At 36.3% G+C, this 20,385-nt stretch overlaps 1 protein-coding gene across 1 annotated transcript in view; it reads right to left on the bottom strand.

Moving 5' to 3' along the window:
* Nucleotides 1-20,385, bottom strand: part of LOC124555064 — a 704,233-nt gene that overhangs the window by 458,785 nt on the left and 225,063 nt on the right. Inside the window, exons 26-28 of the mRNA XM_047128850.1 lie at nucleotides 13,824-14,038; nucleotides 13,487-13,649; nucleotides 13,103-13,328 (exon numbers count right to left, since the gene is read on the bottom strand). Of these exons, the coding sequence (XP_046984806.1) occupies nucleotides 13,103-13,328; nucleotides 13,487-13,649; nucleotides 13,824-14,038 (604 nt within the window). The remainder of the gene's footprint in view (nucleotides 1-13,102; nucleotides 13,329-13,486; nucleotides 13,650-13,823; nucleotides 14,039-20,385) is intronic.

The following is a 20,385-nucleotide window of genomic DNA, read 5'->3' as shown; positions in this document are numbered from 1 at the left end:
AATTCTGTCAGAGACAGCACAGGACTTGGAAGAGCAGTTGAAGGGAATGGACAGTGTCTTGAAAGGAGGGTATAAGATGAACATTAACAAAGGCAAAACGAGGATAATGGAGTGTAGTCGAATTAAATCGAGTGATGCTGAGGGAATTAGATTAGGAAATGAGACACTTAAAGTAGTAAAGGGGTTCTGCTATTTGGGGAGCAAAATAACTGATGATGGTCGAAGTAGAGAGGATATAAAATGTAGACTGGCAATGGCAAGGAAAGTATTTCTGAAGAAGAGAAATTTGTTAACATTGAGTATAGATTTAAGTCTCAGGAAGTCGTTTCTGAAAGAATTTGTATGGAGTGTAGCCATCTATGGAAGTGAAACATGGACGATAAATAGTTTAGACAAGAAGAGAATAGAAGCTTTTGAAATGTGGTGCTACAGAAGTATGCTGAAGATCAGGTGGGTAGATCACGTAACTAATGAGGAGGTACTGAATAGAATTGGGGAGAAGAGGAGTTTGTGGCACAACTTGACAAGAAGAAGGGTCTGGTTGGTAGGACACGTTCCGAAGCATCAAGGGATCACAAATTTAGCATTGGAGGGCAGTGTAGAGGGTAAAATTGTAGAGGGAGACCAAGAGATGAATACACTAAACACATACAGAAGGATGTAGGTTGCAGTAGGTACTGGGAGATGAAGAAGCTTGCACAGAATAGAGTAGCATGGAGAGCTGCATCAAACCAGTCTCTGGACTGAAGAACACAACAACAACAACAACCACAAGAGATCAAAGACAAAAGTGAAACACATTCCTTTCAGGCATATCCTAAAAAATTATCTGTTAGAAAAGTGCCATTTTTTACCATAAGGGATTACCTAAAATGATGTGGAAATTTTGTTGACAATTATGTTAATGATTAATAACTGCAATGAAGAGACATTTTACAATATGTTGTATAGAACAGTGGAATACAATGTATAAATGGGTAACTCAGTAAGGCAAGTAATGTATGCATTTATTTATGTGTGTAATTATGTATATTTATGAACCTCTCTGTCTGTATTTTATGCATTTGTGTGTTGACATCATCCACAAAATTTACATTGTCTACAGATGGATTAATAAATAAATAAAAAATAAAAATAAAAAACTAATTGAGAAGTCATAGTGTCAGGAACCTGTGACCACAAACACATTACTTATTGATTACCAGTATCCTTAAACATTTTTGAAGATTTGCGGATTTCAGTTTTTAGCAAATCATCTTTAATTAAATCAGAAGGCAGAGCTAGTCATTCTTACAGATGACAATTCTCTATTGTCAAACCAAGCAAAGAAGTGTCAACAGCAAAAATAGTAAATGATGTTTTTGTTACAATTATTGAATTGTTTTAGGCAAATAGGGTAGCTTTAAACAGCTCATCAAATCTGAACTGTCAAAAAGTCCCATCTCTAATTGCTAAAATTTGTAGGCTCAGTTGCTTTTCCCATATGAATAATTGACAACTATGAGGACATAGCAATCAGAAATTCAACTCATTTCAGATATTTTACTCATTGATATCTTGTGGAAAGTATTTGGATGTAACTCCTCATGTAAGGAAAGTGTATTCATTGCACAAAAGAAAGTTATTAGAATTATTTAAGTTGTTCATAACATGTACATCTAGCTGTAGGTTGAAGAAACTATTCACTCATATCCACAGCATATCACTACATTTATTTACTGGTGAAATTTGGTTATAGCAATCCACTGCTGCTTCAGAATAATATAGATGTTCATAAATGAAATATTAGAAGGAAAAATGATTTGTAATTCCTCCTGGTGATTCTAACTTTGGTACGGATAGGAGTATACTTCACTGCTATAGAACTCTTTAACAATTTCTTTATGGAAATAAAATGTCTGATCAGACAGCAGAAGTATTTGCAATGTAAATTTAACTTGTTTCGCCATAATATCTCTTTCCGTACCACAGAGGAAGTCTTAAACATGAATAAGTATTCATCATGAACCTGTAAATAGCTGTATATTCAATTGTTTATATAATATTTTGTCCCATTGACACATTCCATATTGTAATGTTTATAGTAAATATGATCAATGGAACATAGTACTAACCAAATTAGATAAGCTCATTCTTTGCACTATGACAGTAGTAGGTTTGTTCAATGAAAATGTCTTATGGCATGCTATGGCAAACCCAGAGCTTGCCATAAGACTTGGTGTTGAATTGACCCATTATTGTCATAATGCAAGGTATCATAAGACCTGATCTGAAGATGGTTTGCAGAAGAACCGCAACTGGTAATAAAAAAAAATTATTCTAATTCTGGCAGTTAATAAATATGCTGGGAATATTTCTGTGTGACAATGGAGGATATGCACCTGCTTCTAGTCAATCAGTTGAAGAGAAAGAATCTTTTCCTTTTTGTGAAAAAGGGAGATACTGCTTTTTATAAATTTATAAGTTATGACATCTGTACCAAAGTTGGAACATGCAAGGAAGGTGATTCACTTATTGGCAAATATGGAACACACAAAGAAATGGCAGAGGTGTGAGATTGGTTCAATTTGCAAAATGCAAGAAAACACCTATTATGAATATATTTTCTAAGAAGTATCTTAGTTGCAAATTGATTTGGATGGATCCTAACTCTAAAGTGAAAAATGAGATGGACTTTGGTTTAGCAACAGGCCTCAAAGTGTTAAAGATGTCTCTGTGCCGAACAATACAAACAGTGACCATCAATTAATAAGGGCAGGATTTGAAATGAATACAAAAGATGAAAGACTGCAATTAATTAAAGGAAAAAGAGTTTTAAATTTTAAAAACCTCAAAGAAAAGAAAGAGGAATTTCAAGAATGAATCAAGAGAAAATTAAAAGACTGAACTAGAAAACATATGTACTAATAACGACAGCTGAAGAGGTGGGTGTTTGGGAAACTCTAAAAAACAACTGAAGAAGCTGACAAATAAAATGATAAGTTTGATGAATAAAAGAAGAAAGGTCAGATAAACTGTGGAGTCCTAGAAGGCTCAGTACTGGGACCTCTCCTCTTTCTGTTCTTTATCAATGACCTCCCATTAAATCTAATGCTTCTCTTGTGTTGTTAGCAGATGACACAAATTTGCTCTTCCAGTTGGACTGAGCTCTGCAATTGAAGCTCATAATTAATGATACAACAGAAAGACTCCTCTCATTGCTCCACTCCAATAAATTACTGTTAATCAGAAGCAAGACAGCTCATGTGCTCTTCTACCAATCCCAAAACCATCCTGCCTGTATGGAACCCTTATATATTGGTGCCAAACCAATTAAACTAGTCACAGAAACAAAGTTTTTGTGAGTGTGGTTCAACAGTTCAATACCGTGGGACCACCACAGGGTAAAAATGTTAAGCAAGCATGGTTGTCTGTGGTATGCTTTCAGAATTCTTAGACAATGATGTGATATAAACAAACTAAAAACAGTTTGTCACAGGCTTGCACACTCAATAACAGCATGTGGCAGAAACAACTGAAATGATGAAAATGCCCAATAGAATCCCTATCTGATTCTATACTGAATTTATGGCTGAGCTAGCCCCTCTTTTAACTGTATTCTGTAATAGATCTCTTGTGTAGCAAATCCAGCCTGGTAGTTGGAAGAAAGCACAGGTCACACCCATTTACAAGAAGGGTAATAGAAGTGATCCACAAAACTTTTGCCCAGTAACACTGATTTGTTGTAGAATCTAGGCACATATTTCAGACATACTTCAGACATAGGAATAGAATGAGCAATAAGCCAACCAGCAGTGATTCTGAAAACATCTAACATGCAGAACACAATTCACACTTTTCTCAAATGAAATAATGAAAGCTTAGGATCGAGGTAGTCATGTAGATGCAGTATTTCTTTATTTCCAAAATGCATTGGATAGATATGTACCTATTAGAATAGTAGATAATGGAAAGACTCTCCTTGGTATACAGTCATGGTAAAGAAACTTGTACAGAAACAAAGACAACCACATAATACATATAAAACAAAGCATAGGCCTACATATAGAGAGATGCTTAATGAAACATATTGCCCCAATTTAATTTTCATACCACTGAAAATATGAGTTACTTGGATATTAGTGTCAGTGGTGATGAGAAGAAACTGAAATTGTTAAAAACTGAACAAAGCTCAAATGTGCAATGGAATCCCCAGCAGATTCTATACTGAATTTGCAGCTGAGTCAGTCCCTCTGTTACTGTATTGTAGACACTTGAACAAATAGCAATGTCCAGTAGTTGGAAGAAAGCACAGATCACACTCTTCTACAAGAAGAGTATGTCCAGTAGCTGTAAGAAAGAACAGGCCACATCCATCTACAAGAAGGGTAGCAGCAAAAGTGACACCCTAAAACTACTGTCTGATATCATTGACATCAGTTTGTTACAGAATTTTAGAACACGTTCTGAGCTCAAACAGAATGAAGTATATTGAAGTGTCTGATCTCCTCGATATTCGTCCTAAATAATATATCTCTTTTTCCAACAAACAGCTCAGTTCATACATACAATACCAGGAACAAAAATGATCTGCACAAGGACTTAAAAGCACTTACTTTAGTTCAAAAAGGGGTCCACTACTCAGGAACACACATCTTCAATAATTTGCCAGTAAACATAAAAAATTTAGTTACAAATAAAGATCAGTTTAAAACGAGCCTGAAAGACTTACTAGTGGCCAACTCCTTCTACTCCATTGATGAATTTTTTAATAGAAACAAATGATGTATTGTATATATTCATACTATTAGTATTGTTATTTCAGCGTAAAAAAAAATAAAATAAATTGACATGTTCCACATCCACGAGGATCTCCTCAGCACGGATCTATGGAACGAAAAACTAACCTAATCTGATCTAATCTGATATCAACCATCATGGATTCCAAAAGCATACATTGTGTGAAACCCAACTCACACTTCTTTCACATGGCATACTGAAAGCCTTGGATCAGGGTACTCAGGTAGAAGCAGTGCTTTTCAATTTACATAAAGCATTTGACTCAGTTCCATGTCCATGCTTATTGTCACAAATATGATCACACGGTTTATCAAGAAGAATTTGTGACTGGACTGAGGAGTTTTTGGTAGACAGCATGCAGCAAGTTATCTGGGATGGAGGGTTACTGACAGATGTAGAAGTATCTTCAGGTGTGCCCCAGGGAATGCGTTGGAACCTTTGCTATTCATGTTGTATATTAATGACCTTGTGGACAATGTTAATAGTAACTTCAGACTTTTTGCAGATGATGCAGTTATCTATAATGAACTACTGTCTGAAACAAGCTGCATAAATATTCAGTAAGACCTTGATATGATTTCAAAGTGGAGCAAGGATGGGCAGCTTGATTCACATGTTCAGAAATATAAAAGTGTGCACTTCACAAAATGAAAAAAAGGCAAGTTTACTATGACTTTACTAACACTGAGTCACAGTTGGAATTGGTTAATTCATGCAAATGCGTGGGTGTAAGGGTTTGGAGGGATATGAAATGAAATCATCTCAAAAGCTCAGTGATGAGTAGAGCAGGTGGCAGACTTCAGCTTATTGGTAGAAAACTAAGGAAACACAATCAGACTGCAAAGGAAATCGCTTACAAACCAATTGTGTGACCCACTCTAGAATATTTCTCAAATGTGTGGAATCCAAACTGATAGTGTATACTGAACAAATAGAGAGAAGGACTGCACAAATGGTCACAGATTTGTTTGACTTGTGGGAGAGTCTTACAGAGATGCTAAAGAAACTCAACTAGCAGACTCTTGATGACAGACATAAAGTATTCCAGGAATGTCTATTTACAATGTTAAAAGAACTGGTTTTGAATGATTAACTGGTTTTGAATGATTTACTGGTTTTGAATGCTGATGCAAGGAATTTACTACAACCCTCTATGTATCACTTCCTGTTGGGATTGTGAGGATGAGATTAGATTAATTACAACACACAAAGAAACATTTAAACAAACATTCTTCCTGTGGTCCCTATATGAATGGAATGGGAAGAAACCCTAATAATAAGTAAAATGGGACATACCCTTTGCCTTGTACTTCTCAATGGTGTTGCAGAGTATATACTTAGATGTTGCTATAGACTTCTTTGTGTGGCTTTAAAACTATGGGACTAAACATGTGGTAATGTTTGTATGAATGGGCATCACATGTCAAAACTATAGGAGAAACTGAAACAAGAAGAAACCCAGTTTATATTGCCCTATAGTCTACTAGACAATCAACACAGGCATGTATGATAATATCCTAAAACTCACAGAAATGCTTGAGATGTAACAAAATACCAGAATAACTGCAATTTGTTGTGGGTTAAAATTTCAATAAGGGCGCAGTTGAATGCCCTGGCATGCTACTGAGATCAGTGGAACAATGTGTAAGACATGAAATGGTACCAGAAAATTAATTTTTTGTGTCATAGGTTTATGCATTTTAATTTGTCATTGTTTCTACATAGCAGTTATGAGGTAAAATGCATCAATATTAGAAGACGATTTGTAGTAACTTGTGGAACAGGAAATGCAACATTTAATAGAGGAAGATCCTCTTATGCTGAGAATTACTTATTATTTACTGAGAGGCATCCTCCTCCAAATGTTGTTTTAAGGAAAAATTCCAAGGGAATTTATTAATGTGTAGATCTAAAATTAATTTGAAATAGAATGCATGCCAAGAAATTCAATGTGAATGCAAAACATGTAACTACCATAAGAATAACCATAACCAACAGCAAAGCCGAACTAAGACTAATATTTCTCCATTCCACCTGATCATCTGAAGATGACAGCAATTTTTAAATATATTTCATCAATAACTGCACCCAGCTGGATGCCTGAAAGCAATATGTACAGCGGTATCACTAGGAAACCTTAAGAACAGGCAATATTCGTGATGAGTGATTCAGAAATACCTGTTAGACCATTAATGGATTAATGCTTTTCTGGAAGTAGTACAGTAAAGTAATGCATGCTAAATGGCAGGAAAGGAGTCCTCTAGTCATCAGTCTGAATAATTTTACAATACACAGTACAGTTTTCAGAGGGAAAATTTGTATGATAGTGGTTATCACTAAGTGGGATCCAGAAACATTGAGCACAGGGTGAAGCAAACCTCTTGGGTAACTCAGGGCACATGGTGAAGGTTGCTGGATCAGACAATAATAACTCAGCACGCAATGTACCAAATATTTATGCAGTAGATGAGGGGTTGTAACAGTCTCTTGTCTAATTTTTCATTATGAAGTCATCAGATAGCTGTGCATCTTTGTCAACACAAAGTTTTTGATAAATGTTACACACAATTGCTAGATCTATAAAGTTCGCAGAAAACAACATTTTGAATATGTGAAGTAAACTACACGAATGCAGTTGTGTGAAAGTGAAAACTGATAACAATAAAGCTATGATTTTAATTTCTAGCCTTTGAAATATTTTACAGTTCTTGTGAACATTCCAGTCTACAACAGTAACTTGTTGTCTTTATTGTAAGCTTTATCTTTTGTAACTATCAATGGAACCCATTCAAATAAGCTGGGATGTTAATCCCACAACCCAGTCCAAATAGCTGCAGGCTTTGAACATTTTCACTTCATTGTTGATGGAGCATTAAAACTTACTCTTCCCATCTTTCTTCTCTGAATACATGCCTTTGATGATGAAATTACTTTCAATACTGGTCCTCAAAATTAATATGTTTGTTTACACTGAGACTCCATTTTTAGACTGAGACGAATAATTTCAGCTTACATTAATTCAGCTTTCGGGAAGGCTGCTTTTCTGCCAGAATCTGTACTGGTTTCATCTTGCTCAAATACCTACTGTCTTGATTTTATGTCAGTCTTTGGTAGATGAGGTACATACATGTATTGTATTTCTTGGCTTTGCTGGCATTATCACAAAGAAAAATTCACTGACATTCTGTGTAGTGTTACTCCATTTCATCTTCCACAAGCAATTTCTAAACATTGTTCTGATGTCTTCTTCCTGAATAGGATCAGAGAAAGTACTCCTTCTATGGAATCACATTTTTCATGATGAATTTTATCCCAGGGGACTCTTGAATAGTGTGAAAAAAAAAATAGCATTTACACCATGTTTTGCTACAGTTAGTGAATGCAGGCCATTTTATATGGCAATGAGTTAAATGTTGAATTATATATTCAAATATTCCTTCACAAGGGGGTGTTGTCATCATTCAATAGACACATTGCAATAAAAGTGAGCAAATGAATTATAGATGGCTGTTGTAGTGATAGAGAGCACTCCTATCATTATGACAAACTGAACTGTACGGTAAATCACACGAATGGGCTGTTGTCAGATTTTGCACTTGCAGTAGGCATGGAAGTCCAGCACAGGATGTTCAATGCATACAGGCACTGCATATTCACTCAGCAGTATGTTAAGTGTGTACCATAAATACTTCAATTAGCAGAAACCTGTAAGTTTCAGAGTCAACTGCTATGGTGAAGGACATGTTGATGATGGCAGTCACAGTTGACTGATGGATTTCAAAAGCCTTAGCACAGTAACTCACTCACCAACTGAATGCTGGATGAAACATCCAGTGAGCAGATGTATCAAGCAAAACCACATCCTCACTGTCTGGTGGAGAAGCCACAATCCTTCACATCTGCGTCTGCTTACCAAATGTCACAATCACAGAGATTAGCAAGGGCACATACGCACTGGCATTGGATGTTCAAAGGACAGAAAATGTCACTTTATCTGGTTCACCATGCTACGTGGTTCTGCATGATGATGGGAGGATATGAATGCATCAAAATCCACAGGAGTTTATGCACCTCACTTTTTAATAGGGCACTATTCATAAAGATGGTCTGTGTATCTCATCTAGGGTTGCTCACATGGCTGCTTGAAAGCCCCTCAAGTGTCTGCCATTGAATTTCACAGACAAATGATACAGAAATTTCCTGTCTGATCATGTCCATCTGTTCATTTATGTAGCACCCAACAGGTGATCTGTTAAAAAAAAATGGTTCAAATGGCTCTGAGCACTATGGGACTTAACATCTGTGGTCATCAGTCCCCTATAACTTAGAACTACTTAAACCTAACTAACCTAAGGACATCACACACATCCATGCCCAAGGCAGGATTCAAACCTGCGACCGTAGCGGTCACGCGGTTCCAGACTGAAGCGCCTGGAACTGCACGGACACACCGGCCGGCTAGGTGATCTGTACCTTCATCAAGACAATGTAATACCCCATCAGTCGCAAATTGTGTTAGTACAGTCAGAGGAAACACCTATGGGTATGACGATGCTCATGTGGATTCCCTAGTCATCTGAGGTAAATCCCTATCATTAAATGATGTCTTGGCATCTTGCACAGAGCTCTGAGCAATTTCTGTCAGTGGTGAGGGCTGACTGAGAAATACTGGTACAGGAGCTCATGCATGTAGATTGCAATACCAATAAGCCTGAAATAAAGTTGAAATCACAAAAACTCATCAAGGCTCTGACCTAACAAGGTCCATGTCAAGTTCTATATGATTTTAAGTTAATTATCTCCATAATTTACCACAGATCCTTAACAAGGTCCATGTCAAGTTCTATATGATTTTAAGTTAATTATCTCCATAATTTACCACAGATCCGCAATGATTTCAATAGATAAAATCTACAAAAAAAGTCGCAGAACTTATCAGTAGAACTACTGGCTGTGTCAAACCTTTTTTTATAGAACTGCAGAGTATATACTCAGTTCAAATAGGATAACTTACTTGGAATGTAATGACATTATCTGTGAGAACCGACATTGATTCATAAAGCACCTATCACTTGAAATGCACCTCCTATTCTTGAAACATGATCTCCTAAGAGATGTGAACAAAAATATCCAGATTATTTAGTATTTCTACATTCTCAAACAGATTTCAATTCAACACCCACTATGACACCTTCAGAAGAAAATATTTTTATGTGATGTACAGTACCTAGATATGTTTGTCAGAATAATGAAACAGACAGAATGCAAATTCTTACACTAGATGGAAGGTCACATAATGTCACACAGTCACTATCAGGTGTGTTAAAGAGAAGTTTGAGCAGATCATGACTGTTCACGTTTTATATTAATGATTTAGTGGGATTTATACAGTTTTAATGTCAGAAAATTTTTTGCAGGTGACAATTGCGTAGAAGGAAGTATTATCTAATGTAGAATCTTATATTCGATGGAGGGTCACACACTAATACACAAGCAACATCAGTTATATAACACAGAAGTGAGATATAGGGTCATTACTGTTGATTTTATACCAGGTGTCTCTCCTAAGAGTCACTCATAGACTGTCTTTGCCCACCCAGACTGCTGCTGCCATGCAGCACTGCTACTTAGTCATTACTAGAGTACTGGTTATTCTTGATCTTTTATTGTCTCTTTTAATATATATTCATAAAATGAATATCAGGCTGGACTAATTTTGGACCCCACTATTGAATGGTCACATAAAATTCTCTTTTCAAAATAATTTTGTTTGTAACAGGAAAGAAACAGACACTTTTCATAGACAGTGGGCATTGCATAAAACATGTGATGAGCAGTACTTATATGACGTGACTTCATCTACACATTGCAAAAGTGAAACTGCAAATACCTGTTGTAACATCAGAGAAAATGCACCAAGCAACTCTTAGGAGCAACACACTGTACATTAAGGATTTAGAGCATAGTAGTAGTAGTAGTAGTAGTAGTAGTTTATTCACCCAGAGACAATACATATTGCATGGATTTTGTCAGAAAATATGCATAATAAAAGGTACAAGGGTGTACAGTACCCTACATGATACAAGAGTGCACAGTACGAGGGTAATCCCAAAAGTAAGGTCTCCTACTTTCTTTATAAGAACATAGACCTGTTTATTTCTACAATGGTTTACATCAGTTTACAGCTTGAACATTTAGCTATTTTTTGAAATAATCACCATTTTGGTCAATGCATTTTTGTGACCGTGGCAGTTTTTGTATGCCCATGTCATACCAGCTCGCCTGTATGCCCATGTCATACCAGCTCGCCGCCATGCTGTTCAGAAAGTTATGAAACTCTTCTTTCATCTTGTTGTCGGAGCTGAATCACTTTCCGGCCAAATGTTCTTTTAACCTAGGGAACTGGTGATAGTCACTGGGTGCCAAGTCAGTAGTATAGGGTGGGTGAGTGATTATGTCCCATTGAAACTGTTGCAGGAGAGCAACGGTTTACCGAGTGATGTGTGGGTGAGCGTTGTCATGGAGAATGTGTACACCCTTGCTCAACATTCCTCTTCTCCAGCTCTGAATTGCCCGTTTGAATTTTTCAGAGTCTCACAATACCTGTCAGCATTAATTGTGGTCCCAGCGATTCAGCTCCGATGACGAGGTGACAGAAGAGGTTCATAACTTTCTGAACAGCATGGCGGTGAGCTGGTATGACATACGCATACAAAAACTTTCACAGCGTCTACAAAAATGCATCGACAGAAATGGTCATTATGTTGAAAAATAGTTAAATGTTCAAGCTGTAAACTGATGAAAACCATTGTAGAAATAAACAGGTCTATGTACTTATAAAAAAAAATAGGAGATCTTACTTTTGGGATTACCCTCGTACCTGACCCAACATCACATTCAAAATTGCAAATACAATTCTAATTAGAAAATGTGTAAGAAAAATGTATTCCATAGTTTACATTTACATACAAACAAAATCTCAGCTGCAACACCTATGTTCAAAGCATACATTCACATCATAGCAAGCACGTGGTTAAAAACCTTCTTGACAGATAGTAAATGAATATACTTATTTGTTACAAGTTTGTTACTGGTATTAATTTACACTGTAATGGCAGCAAGTCACTAAAAGTTTGGATACTGCTTCCTTAAATGAAGACAATTTTTTTTTATTTCTCTTATCGAAATCCGTTGTACAATTTTTTTTTTTTTTTTTTTTTTTTTTTTTTTTTTTTTTTTTTTTTTTTTTTTTTTTTTTTTAACAATGAAGATCTGAAACAAGTTTTGAAACTGTCAATTTAACTTTTTATACTAACTACACTTTTTGTATATAGAGTCAGAGAAAAGGCTGTTGAAATAATTGCTTGGAAGCTGTTAGCTAGAACTATTGGTAATTATTATAATAGCTTGTTTTTACACAGTGAAGATGGTTTTTAGGTTTGTCTTGTTATGATCTCAGAAGTTGATGCCTGGTTAATATCAAACTGGATGCATGAAGACTAGACCATTCAGCTAAACTATATACTACATATCTGCTATGCTGCTTAATACACACAGAACTAATTACATGTGCTAAGCAAATGGAAATATTTTCCATTAACATTGGTAGTAATATCTGGGCTAATCTTATAAAAATACTATACTGGTGCAAAAACTGTCAAGTAAATGTTAATTTAAAGTGAGAAATTTTAAGTCGCTTACTTAGTGAAATGCAGAGATCTAATAACCTCTGACCATGCAATTAATAAATAGCAACTAAAGTTATTCTATACCAATACTAGCAAGGAACAACAAGTTGATGTATAAGGTGCAACTATCAAACAGGTTATGTTGTGGTAAAGCTATGATTTATAAGTTGGATACTGGCAAACTGCAAATTTTTGACAAAAGAGATTTTTCATAAAACACTGTTCATGCCTTGTTTCTAAAATACTTTTCAAGTGTGTGTGATCCAAAACAGCTTGAACCACAACAGAACATCATGCATGTAAAAAGAAGGGCACTATGCATACTGATAAACTTATTTATTTCACAGGAGGGTTTAACTGAAATTTTGAAATACCTCAGCTGGCAGGTGCTGGAAGAATGATTAGCTTTTGCAGATCTACTTGCTAAATTCCTTGTACCTGTTTTCAGAACAAAACTAAAATACATGGTACGACAAAAAGTATACTTTGGCATGCACTCTAAATTGTATTGGAGAATATAGATGAACTAGATATAGAATAAATCAAAAACATATGCTATGACTAACAATTGGTATACATTTGAACTAAAAATATATAAAACTTCATGAAAAGTATAACAAAACAAATTTACATACCTTTAAGTATATCTTTGTTTCATATTTTTTGTTGCCTTGCTTGTGGAAAATGCTTCCTGACAGTGAAGGTATATGTTCAACTGTGCTCCATACTGAGGTGTTAAATTCACAAATAAATAGTTCATCAGACAAAGAATAATCACCAAACAGATTCAGAGCAACATTCTGATCATCTTTCCAGTGAACACTTCCATTAGCATGAAATAAATTTTCTTCCAAGTACAATCTGGAATTATTAATATAAAAGAATTTGTACTGAATTAAAAGCACTGAAATGGAATTAACAGATAGTAGAAAGAGTTTATTACATAAGTTACTGCCAAAATCAGGTTTTTACTGACACTGTGAACGCAACATTAAATATGAGTTGATATCATTATCTACCTTCCTGAGGCAGCAGTTGTCTTCCAGTTCTCAAAAGGAGTCAACAACTCTGACATTCCAGACACCATTACAACAGTGTCATATCTGTACGATGCTCCAAGTTTTACACTGATTGCTTCTGTAGGACTCCATTCCAAGTAAGCCTGTGATTCAAAAACTGGATCTGCAATGGTATTTCAAAATCATTTATATGTGTCATAAAACTAGACATAAAAGATTCTTGTATATGCTACCTGATGAGTTATCCTAAACTAATGTGTGAACTCACTACAAACTCCCATATATTTATTAAATTGTTCACAACAACTATTAAATTGCTACAGGCACAATATATTACCTTTTGCAGCAAAGAGGGCTCCTGCATTAATTGAGCGACCGGGATATGAAAGTTTAAATTTGGCACTGTAATTTAAGAATGCAGAGTTATCATAACGAGCAAATATAATGAATTTTTTTAATGGGTCTCTATTAGCATCCCATTCTATTTCCACACCAGCTTCCTTCATTGTTGGTTTGTTGAGACCTCTTACCAGCAGGTGTATATCTCTGCTCCTGCAAAACAAAAATCAGTGGTAGAATGTGAAATAACATTCAGTTGTATCACATTTATTTATTTATTTGTTCGCATTTTGTCCAATAAACCATGATTTAGCACATTGTTTGCACATATGATGTACAACAAGTCAGAGATAACAAAAGTAATTTAGAATAGCTCATACAATGTAGGCTTCCACTGCTAGCATTTCCTTCAGTTAAAACTTCTAGGGTAAGATGCCATGGTTCATGTATAAAACTGCTTCCTAACATTTACGTAGTTGCACAAAGTTACCAATTATCATTTATCTAAATATACAGAACATAACATAAAGCCTACATATGAGAAAGGACACAAAAAATGTTAAAAGTTAAACTTAGAATATGATATGGAATATAAATAATCCAGGAGTAAAGATAACAACTCACTGAATAAATGAGGCATTGATTTGTCAACAGTGTAATGTAATAGGCCAATATTCAACAAGTGAATAATACAGTACACACAGCCAGTACACATCAGGATATAGAATAATTTCATTATGTAAACATACATGTAGGATGATGTCCCAAGTTTTCAACTTATAACCCTGTATAGTGATATGATAATTAGTTGACAAAAGGAAGTAACTAAATGGAATTCTATTTACTGATGAACTTGCTGATCATAAAGTAAACAACTTTTGGTTTATGAGTTTTCAGTACAAAATGTATATGATTTAGTATTAGATTTGCCACTGTTATAAGCAAGTAAAATATTAATATATTTTTACTGAAAATTTGCATATGGTAATATTAATTGCTCATCATATTCATCTTACTAGGGTTATCATACAAAAACTTTGCATATTATGAAACTATTCATATGTCTGTGTTTCCTGTTGACCCCATAATCACATGTGATTTCATTTTTAAATGTTAATATTCACTGTAAATCACATAAATTACTGATTGTAATAATACGAAAAATACAATGCTGTATAAGTGCCAATGTTAGACCAATCAGGTGAAATTGTTATTTTGTTAGGGTCAGTGGTTGATGTAAGAAATTTGGCATAGTTTCATGAATAAATGAAGAAGATCAACAGGATATGTGTATTGGACGCTTTTTATTCCAAAGAACAGAAACCTAAATTTTGAATAAGAATCCAGTTAAAAACCAAAAAGATACATGTGTTGGACTTCTGCAGTAAACAAGAACGATGTAACAACTAGATCACAAATATGGACACCTTCAATATGTCAAGGCAAGTAAGAACAGAATGGTTAATGGTTTCCTGCTTGAAGAACTATTTTGCTGTAATTTACAGGTAACCCTTCTACATTTAGAATACAATGCATTGTATGAAATGACATATACATTAGACAAATACTTTTTAGCTCTAGAGTCAACATACATATGCTTCCTCTCGCAACCCCACATGCACACACACACCTGTAACACAATGTTGTGCCAGATGAATACACAATGCTGGAACTCCAGGTACACTTGGGTGAGGGGTCATGTCGCATGGAGTGGGTGAGAGGGGAACAGAGGCAGGAACAAAATGGGGAGTTGGGGAATGGTGGCTGATGGCTTAGAGGGAGGCAGAAGATGAACAAGATAGAAATGCAGGAGGGTCAGGCAGCAGGTTCACAGGATTGGAATGTGACACATGACAATAGAGACAGAGTGTAATTATTTCAGTCAGAGATGGAAAATAAATAATTTAGAAATACATAAATGATTGTTCTTGCTATGTTTTGATACATGTGGTGCGTGGTGAAATGATCTCAGCGACAAATCTAAAGTGTTCAGTGAGAACTATTTATGTGTGCAACAACGAGGATGCAGTGTGAATGCATTACATCTGTTGGATGAATGTTATGAAAACAAACACTTGAAACCGACGTTTCATGACAATTAATCTGTAAAAACACACCATATGTCATAAAGAAAGCATGTAAACCATCTGAGGATGAATCACAATGATTCAAAACCGGTAACGGTATCCTTTGAGTAAAGGAACTGAAAGTAAATTTGTGGCTGGTTGCTGTCCTCACACCATCAACAAAGAACTCTGTCACACACCATCAGTATCAGGGTCTGTATCAAGTAACTGAAATCACCTCACTGGTGAATGTAAAGCTACAGCTTCTGATACACACAATGGCAGTACATGTTGGATGTGTTTGTTCTTTTCAGCATGCACTACTGTCATTACTTCCATTAATAACATCAGTCATGAGAAAGTGGGAAGAAGGTAATACGAAGAAGGAAGGATAGGCTACAGCTATGCTACCTACTTGGACATTGATGTACACATTAAGGCCATAGAAGTGATGTGTAACTAGAATTTCTTGGGGTTTTTGGGGTTTATTAGGTACATGAACCATGGACCTTGCCATTGGTGGGGAGGCTTGTGTGCCTCAGCGACACAGATAGCCGTACCGTAGGTCCAACCACAACGGAGGGGTATCTGTTGAGAGGCCAGACAAACGTGTGGTTCCTGAAGAGGGGCAGCAGCCTTTTCAGTAGTTGCAGGGGCAACAGTCTGGATGATTGACTAATCTGGCCTTGTAACACTAACCAAAACGGCCTTGCTGTGCTGGTACTGCAAACGGCAGAAAGCAAGGGGAAACTACGGCCATAATTTTTCCCGAGGGCATGCAGCTTTACTGTATGGTTAAATGATGATGGCATCCTCTTGGGTAAAACATTCCAGAGGTAAAATAGTCCCCCATTTGGATCTCTGGGAGGGGACTACTCAAGAGGATGTCGTTACCCAGGAGAAAGAAAAGTGACATTCTACGGGTCGGAGCATGGAATGTCAGATCCCTTAATCGGGCAGATAGTTTAGAAAATTTAAAAAGGGAAATGGATAGGTTAAAGTTAGATGTAGTGGGAATTAGTGAAGTTCGGTGGAAGGAGGAACAAGACTTCTGGTCAGGTGACTACCGGGTTATAAACACAAAATCAAACAGGGGTAATGCAGGAGTAGGTTTAATAATGAATAGGAAAATAGGAATGTGGGTAAGCTACTACAAACAGCATAGAGAATGCATTATTGTGGCCAAGATAGATACAAAGCCCACGGCTACCACAGTAGTACAAGTTTATATGCCAAATAGCTCAGCAGATGACGAAGAAATTGAAGAAATGTATGATCAAATAAAAGAAATTATTCAGGTAGTGAAGGGAGATGAAAATTTAATAGTCATGGGTGACTGGAATTCGCCAGTAGGACAAGAGAGAGAAGGAAATGTAGTAGGTGAATATGGATTGGGGGTAAGAAACGAAAGAGGAAGCCGCCTGGTAGAATTTTGCACAGAGCACAACCTAATCATAGCTAACACTTGGTTCAAGAATCATAAAAGAGAATTGTATACATGGAAGAAGCCTGGAGATACTGACAGGTTTCAGATAGATTATATAATGGTAAGACAGAGATTTAGGAACCAGGTTTTAAATTGTAAGACATTTCCAGGGGCAGATGTGGACTCTGACCACAATCTATTGGTTATTAACTGTAGATTAAAACTGAAGAAACTGCAAAAAGGTGGGAATTTAAGGAGATGGGACCTGGATAAACTGACTAAACCAGAGGTTGTACAGAGTTTCAGGGAGAGCATAAGGGAACAATTGACAGGAATGGGGGAAAGAAATACAGTAGAAGAAGAATGGGTAGCTTTGAGGGATGAAGTGGTGAAGGCAGCAGAGGATCAAGTAGGTAAAAAGACGAGGAATAGTAGAAATATTGAATTTAATGGATGAAAGTAGAAAATATAAAAATTCAGTAAATGAAGCAGGCAAAAAGGAATACAAATGTCTCAAAAATGAGATCGACAGGAAGTGCAAAATGGCTAAGCAGGCATGGCTAGAGGACAAATGTAAGGATGTAGAGGCTTATGTCACTAGGGGTAAGATAGACACTGCCTACAGGAAAATTAAAGAGACCTTTGGAGAAAAGAGAACCACTTGTATGAATATCAGGAGCTCAGATGGAAACCCAGTTCTAAGCAAAGAAGGGAAAGCAGAAAGGTGGAAGGAGTATATAGGGGGTCTATACAAGGGCAATGTACTTGAGGACAATATTAGGGAAATGGCAGAGGATGTAGATGAAGATGAAATGGGAGATACTATACTGCGTGAAGAGTTTGATAGAGCACTTAAAGACCTGAGTTGAAAAAAGGCCCTGGGAGTAGACAACATTCCATTAGAACTACTGACGGCCTTGGGAGAGCCAGTCCTGACAAAACTCTACCATCTAGTGAGCAAGATGTATGTGACAGGCGAAATACCCTAAGACTTCAAGAAGAATATAATAATTCCAATCCCAAAGAAAGCAGGTGTTGACAGATGTGAAAATTACTGAACTATCAGTTTAATAAGTCATGGCTGCAAAATACTAACGTGAATTCTTTACAGACAAATGGAAAAGCTAGTAGAAGCACACCTCAGGGAAGATCAGTTTGGATTCCATAGAAATATTGGAACACATGAGGCAATACTGACCCTACGACATATCTTAGAAGAAAGATTAAGGAAAGGCAAACCTACATTTCTTGCATTTGTAGACTTAGAGAAAGCTTTTGACAATGTTGACTCGAATACTCTCTTTCAAATTCTGAAGGTGGCAGGGGTAAAATACAGGGAGCAAAAAGCTGTTTACAATTTGTACAGAAACCAAAAGGCAGTTATAAGAGTCAAAGGACATGAAAGGGAAGCAGTGGTTGGGAAGGGAGTGAGACAGGGTTTGTAGCCTCTCCCCGATGTTATTCAATCTCTATATTGAGCAAGCAGTCAAGGAAACAAAAGAAAAATTTGGTGTAGGTATTAAAATTCATGGAGAAGAAATAAAAACTTTGAGGTTCGCCGATGACATTGTAATTCTGTCAGAGACAGCAAAGGACTTGGAAGAGCATTTGAACGGAATGGATAGTGTCTTGAAAGGAGGATATAAGATGAACATCAACAAAAGCAAAACAAGGATAATGGAATGTAGTTGAATTAAATCGGGTGATGCTGAGGGAATTAGATTAGGAAATGAGAGACTTAAAGTAGTAAAGGAGTTTTGGTATTTGGGGAGCAAAATAACTGATGACGGTCGAAGTAGAGAGGATATAAAATGTAGACTGGCAATGGCAAGGAAAGCATTTCTGAATAAGAGAAATTTGTTAACATCGAGTATAGATTTAAGTGTCAGGAAGTCGTTTCTGAAAGAATTTGTATGGAGTGTAGCCATGTATGGAAGTGAAACATGGACGATAAATAGTTTGGACAAGAAGAGAATAGAAGCTGTCAAAATGTGGTGCTACAGAAGAATGCTGAAGATTAGATGGGTAGATCACATAACTAATGAGGAAGTATTGAATAGGATTGGGGAGAAGAGAAATTTGTGGCACAACTTGACTAGAAGAAGGGATCGGTTGGTAGGACATGTTCTGAGGCATCACGGGATCATCAGTTTAGTATTGGAGGGCAGTGTGGAGGGTAAAAATCGTAGAGGGAGACCAAGAGATGAATACAATAAGCAGATTCAGAAGGATATAGGTTGCAGTAGGTACTGGGAGATGAGGAAGTTTGCACAGGATAGAGTAGCATGGAGAGCTGCATCAAACCAGTCTCTGGACTGAAGACCACAACAACAACAATAGGTGCATTATTTTGTTTATTGTATGTACCTTGGTAATGAGAGTATGCAAAGTGGTTGTAATACAAATTATGAAGAATGATTTGTTTTTATTTATATGTAGGTATATATTTTCTTGAGAATTTATATAAATCTGTGAGTGCGGACTAGTTGTACCAGAAGACTATTGATACCTTTCCTCACAAGTGACTGTTAATCAAATTGCGTGCATATGGAATATTATCTCAGTTGTGTGACTGTATTCGTGATTTCCTCTCAGAGAGGTCACAGTTCATAGTGATAGATGGTAAATCATCGAGTTGAACACAAGCGATATCTGGCGTTCCACAAGGTAGTGTCATAGGCCCTCTGCTGTTCCTGATTTACATAAGTGATCTAGGTGACAATCTGAGCAGCCCCCTTAGATTGTTTCCAGATGATGCTGTAATTTACTGTCTAGTAAAATCATCAGATCATCAATTCCAATTACAAAATGATCTAGAGAGAATTTCTGTATGGTGCGAAACATGGCAATTGGCACTAAACAAAGAAAAGTGCAAGGTCATCCACGTGGGTACTAAAAGAAATCCAATAAATTTTGGGATAAATCTCACAAATCTAAGGACTGTCAGTCTGGCTAAATACCTATGAATTACAATTATGAGCAACTTAAATTTGAAAGACCACATAGATAATATTGTGGGGAAGGTGAAACAAAGACTGCACTTTGTTAGCAGAACACTTAGAAGATGC

Source organism: Schistocerca americana, chromosome X (assembly GCF_021461395.2).
Source record: "Schistocerca americana isolate TAMUIC-IGC-003095 chromosome X, iqSchAmer2.1, whole genome shotgun sequence".
In the NCBI taxonomy this organism is placed as follows: domain Eukaryota; kingdom Metazoa; phylum Arthropoda; class Insecta; order Orthoptera; family Acrididae; genus Schistocerca; species Schistocerca americana.
The sequence above is the reverse complement of the archived record's forward strand: the minus strand, read 5'-3'. Positions and strand labels throughout refer to the sequence as shown.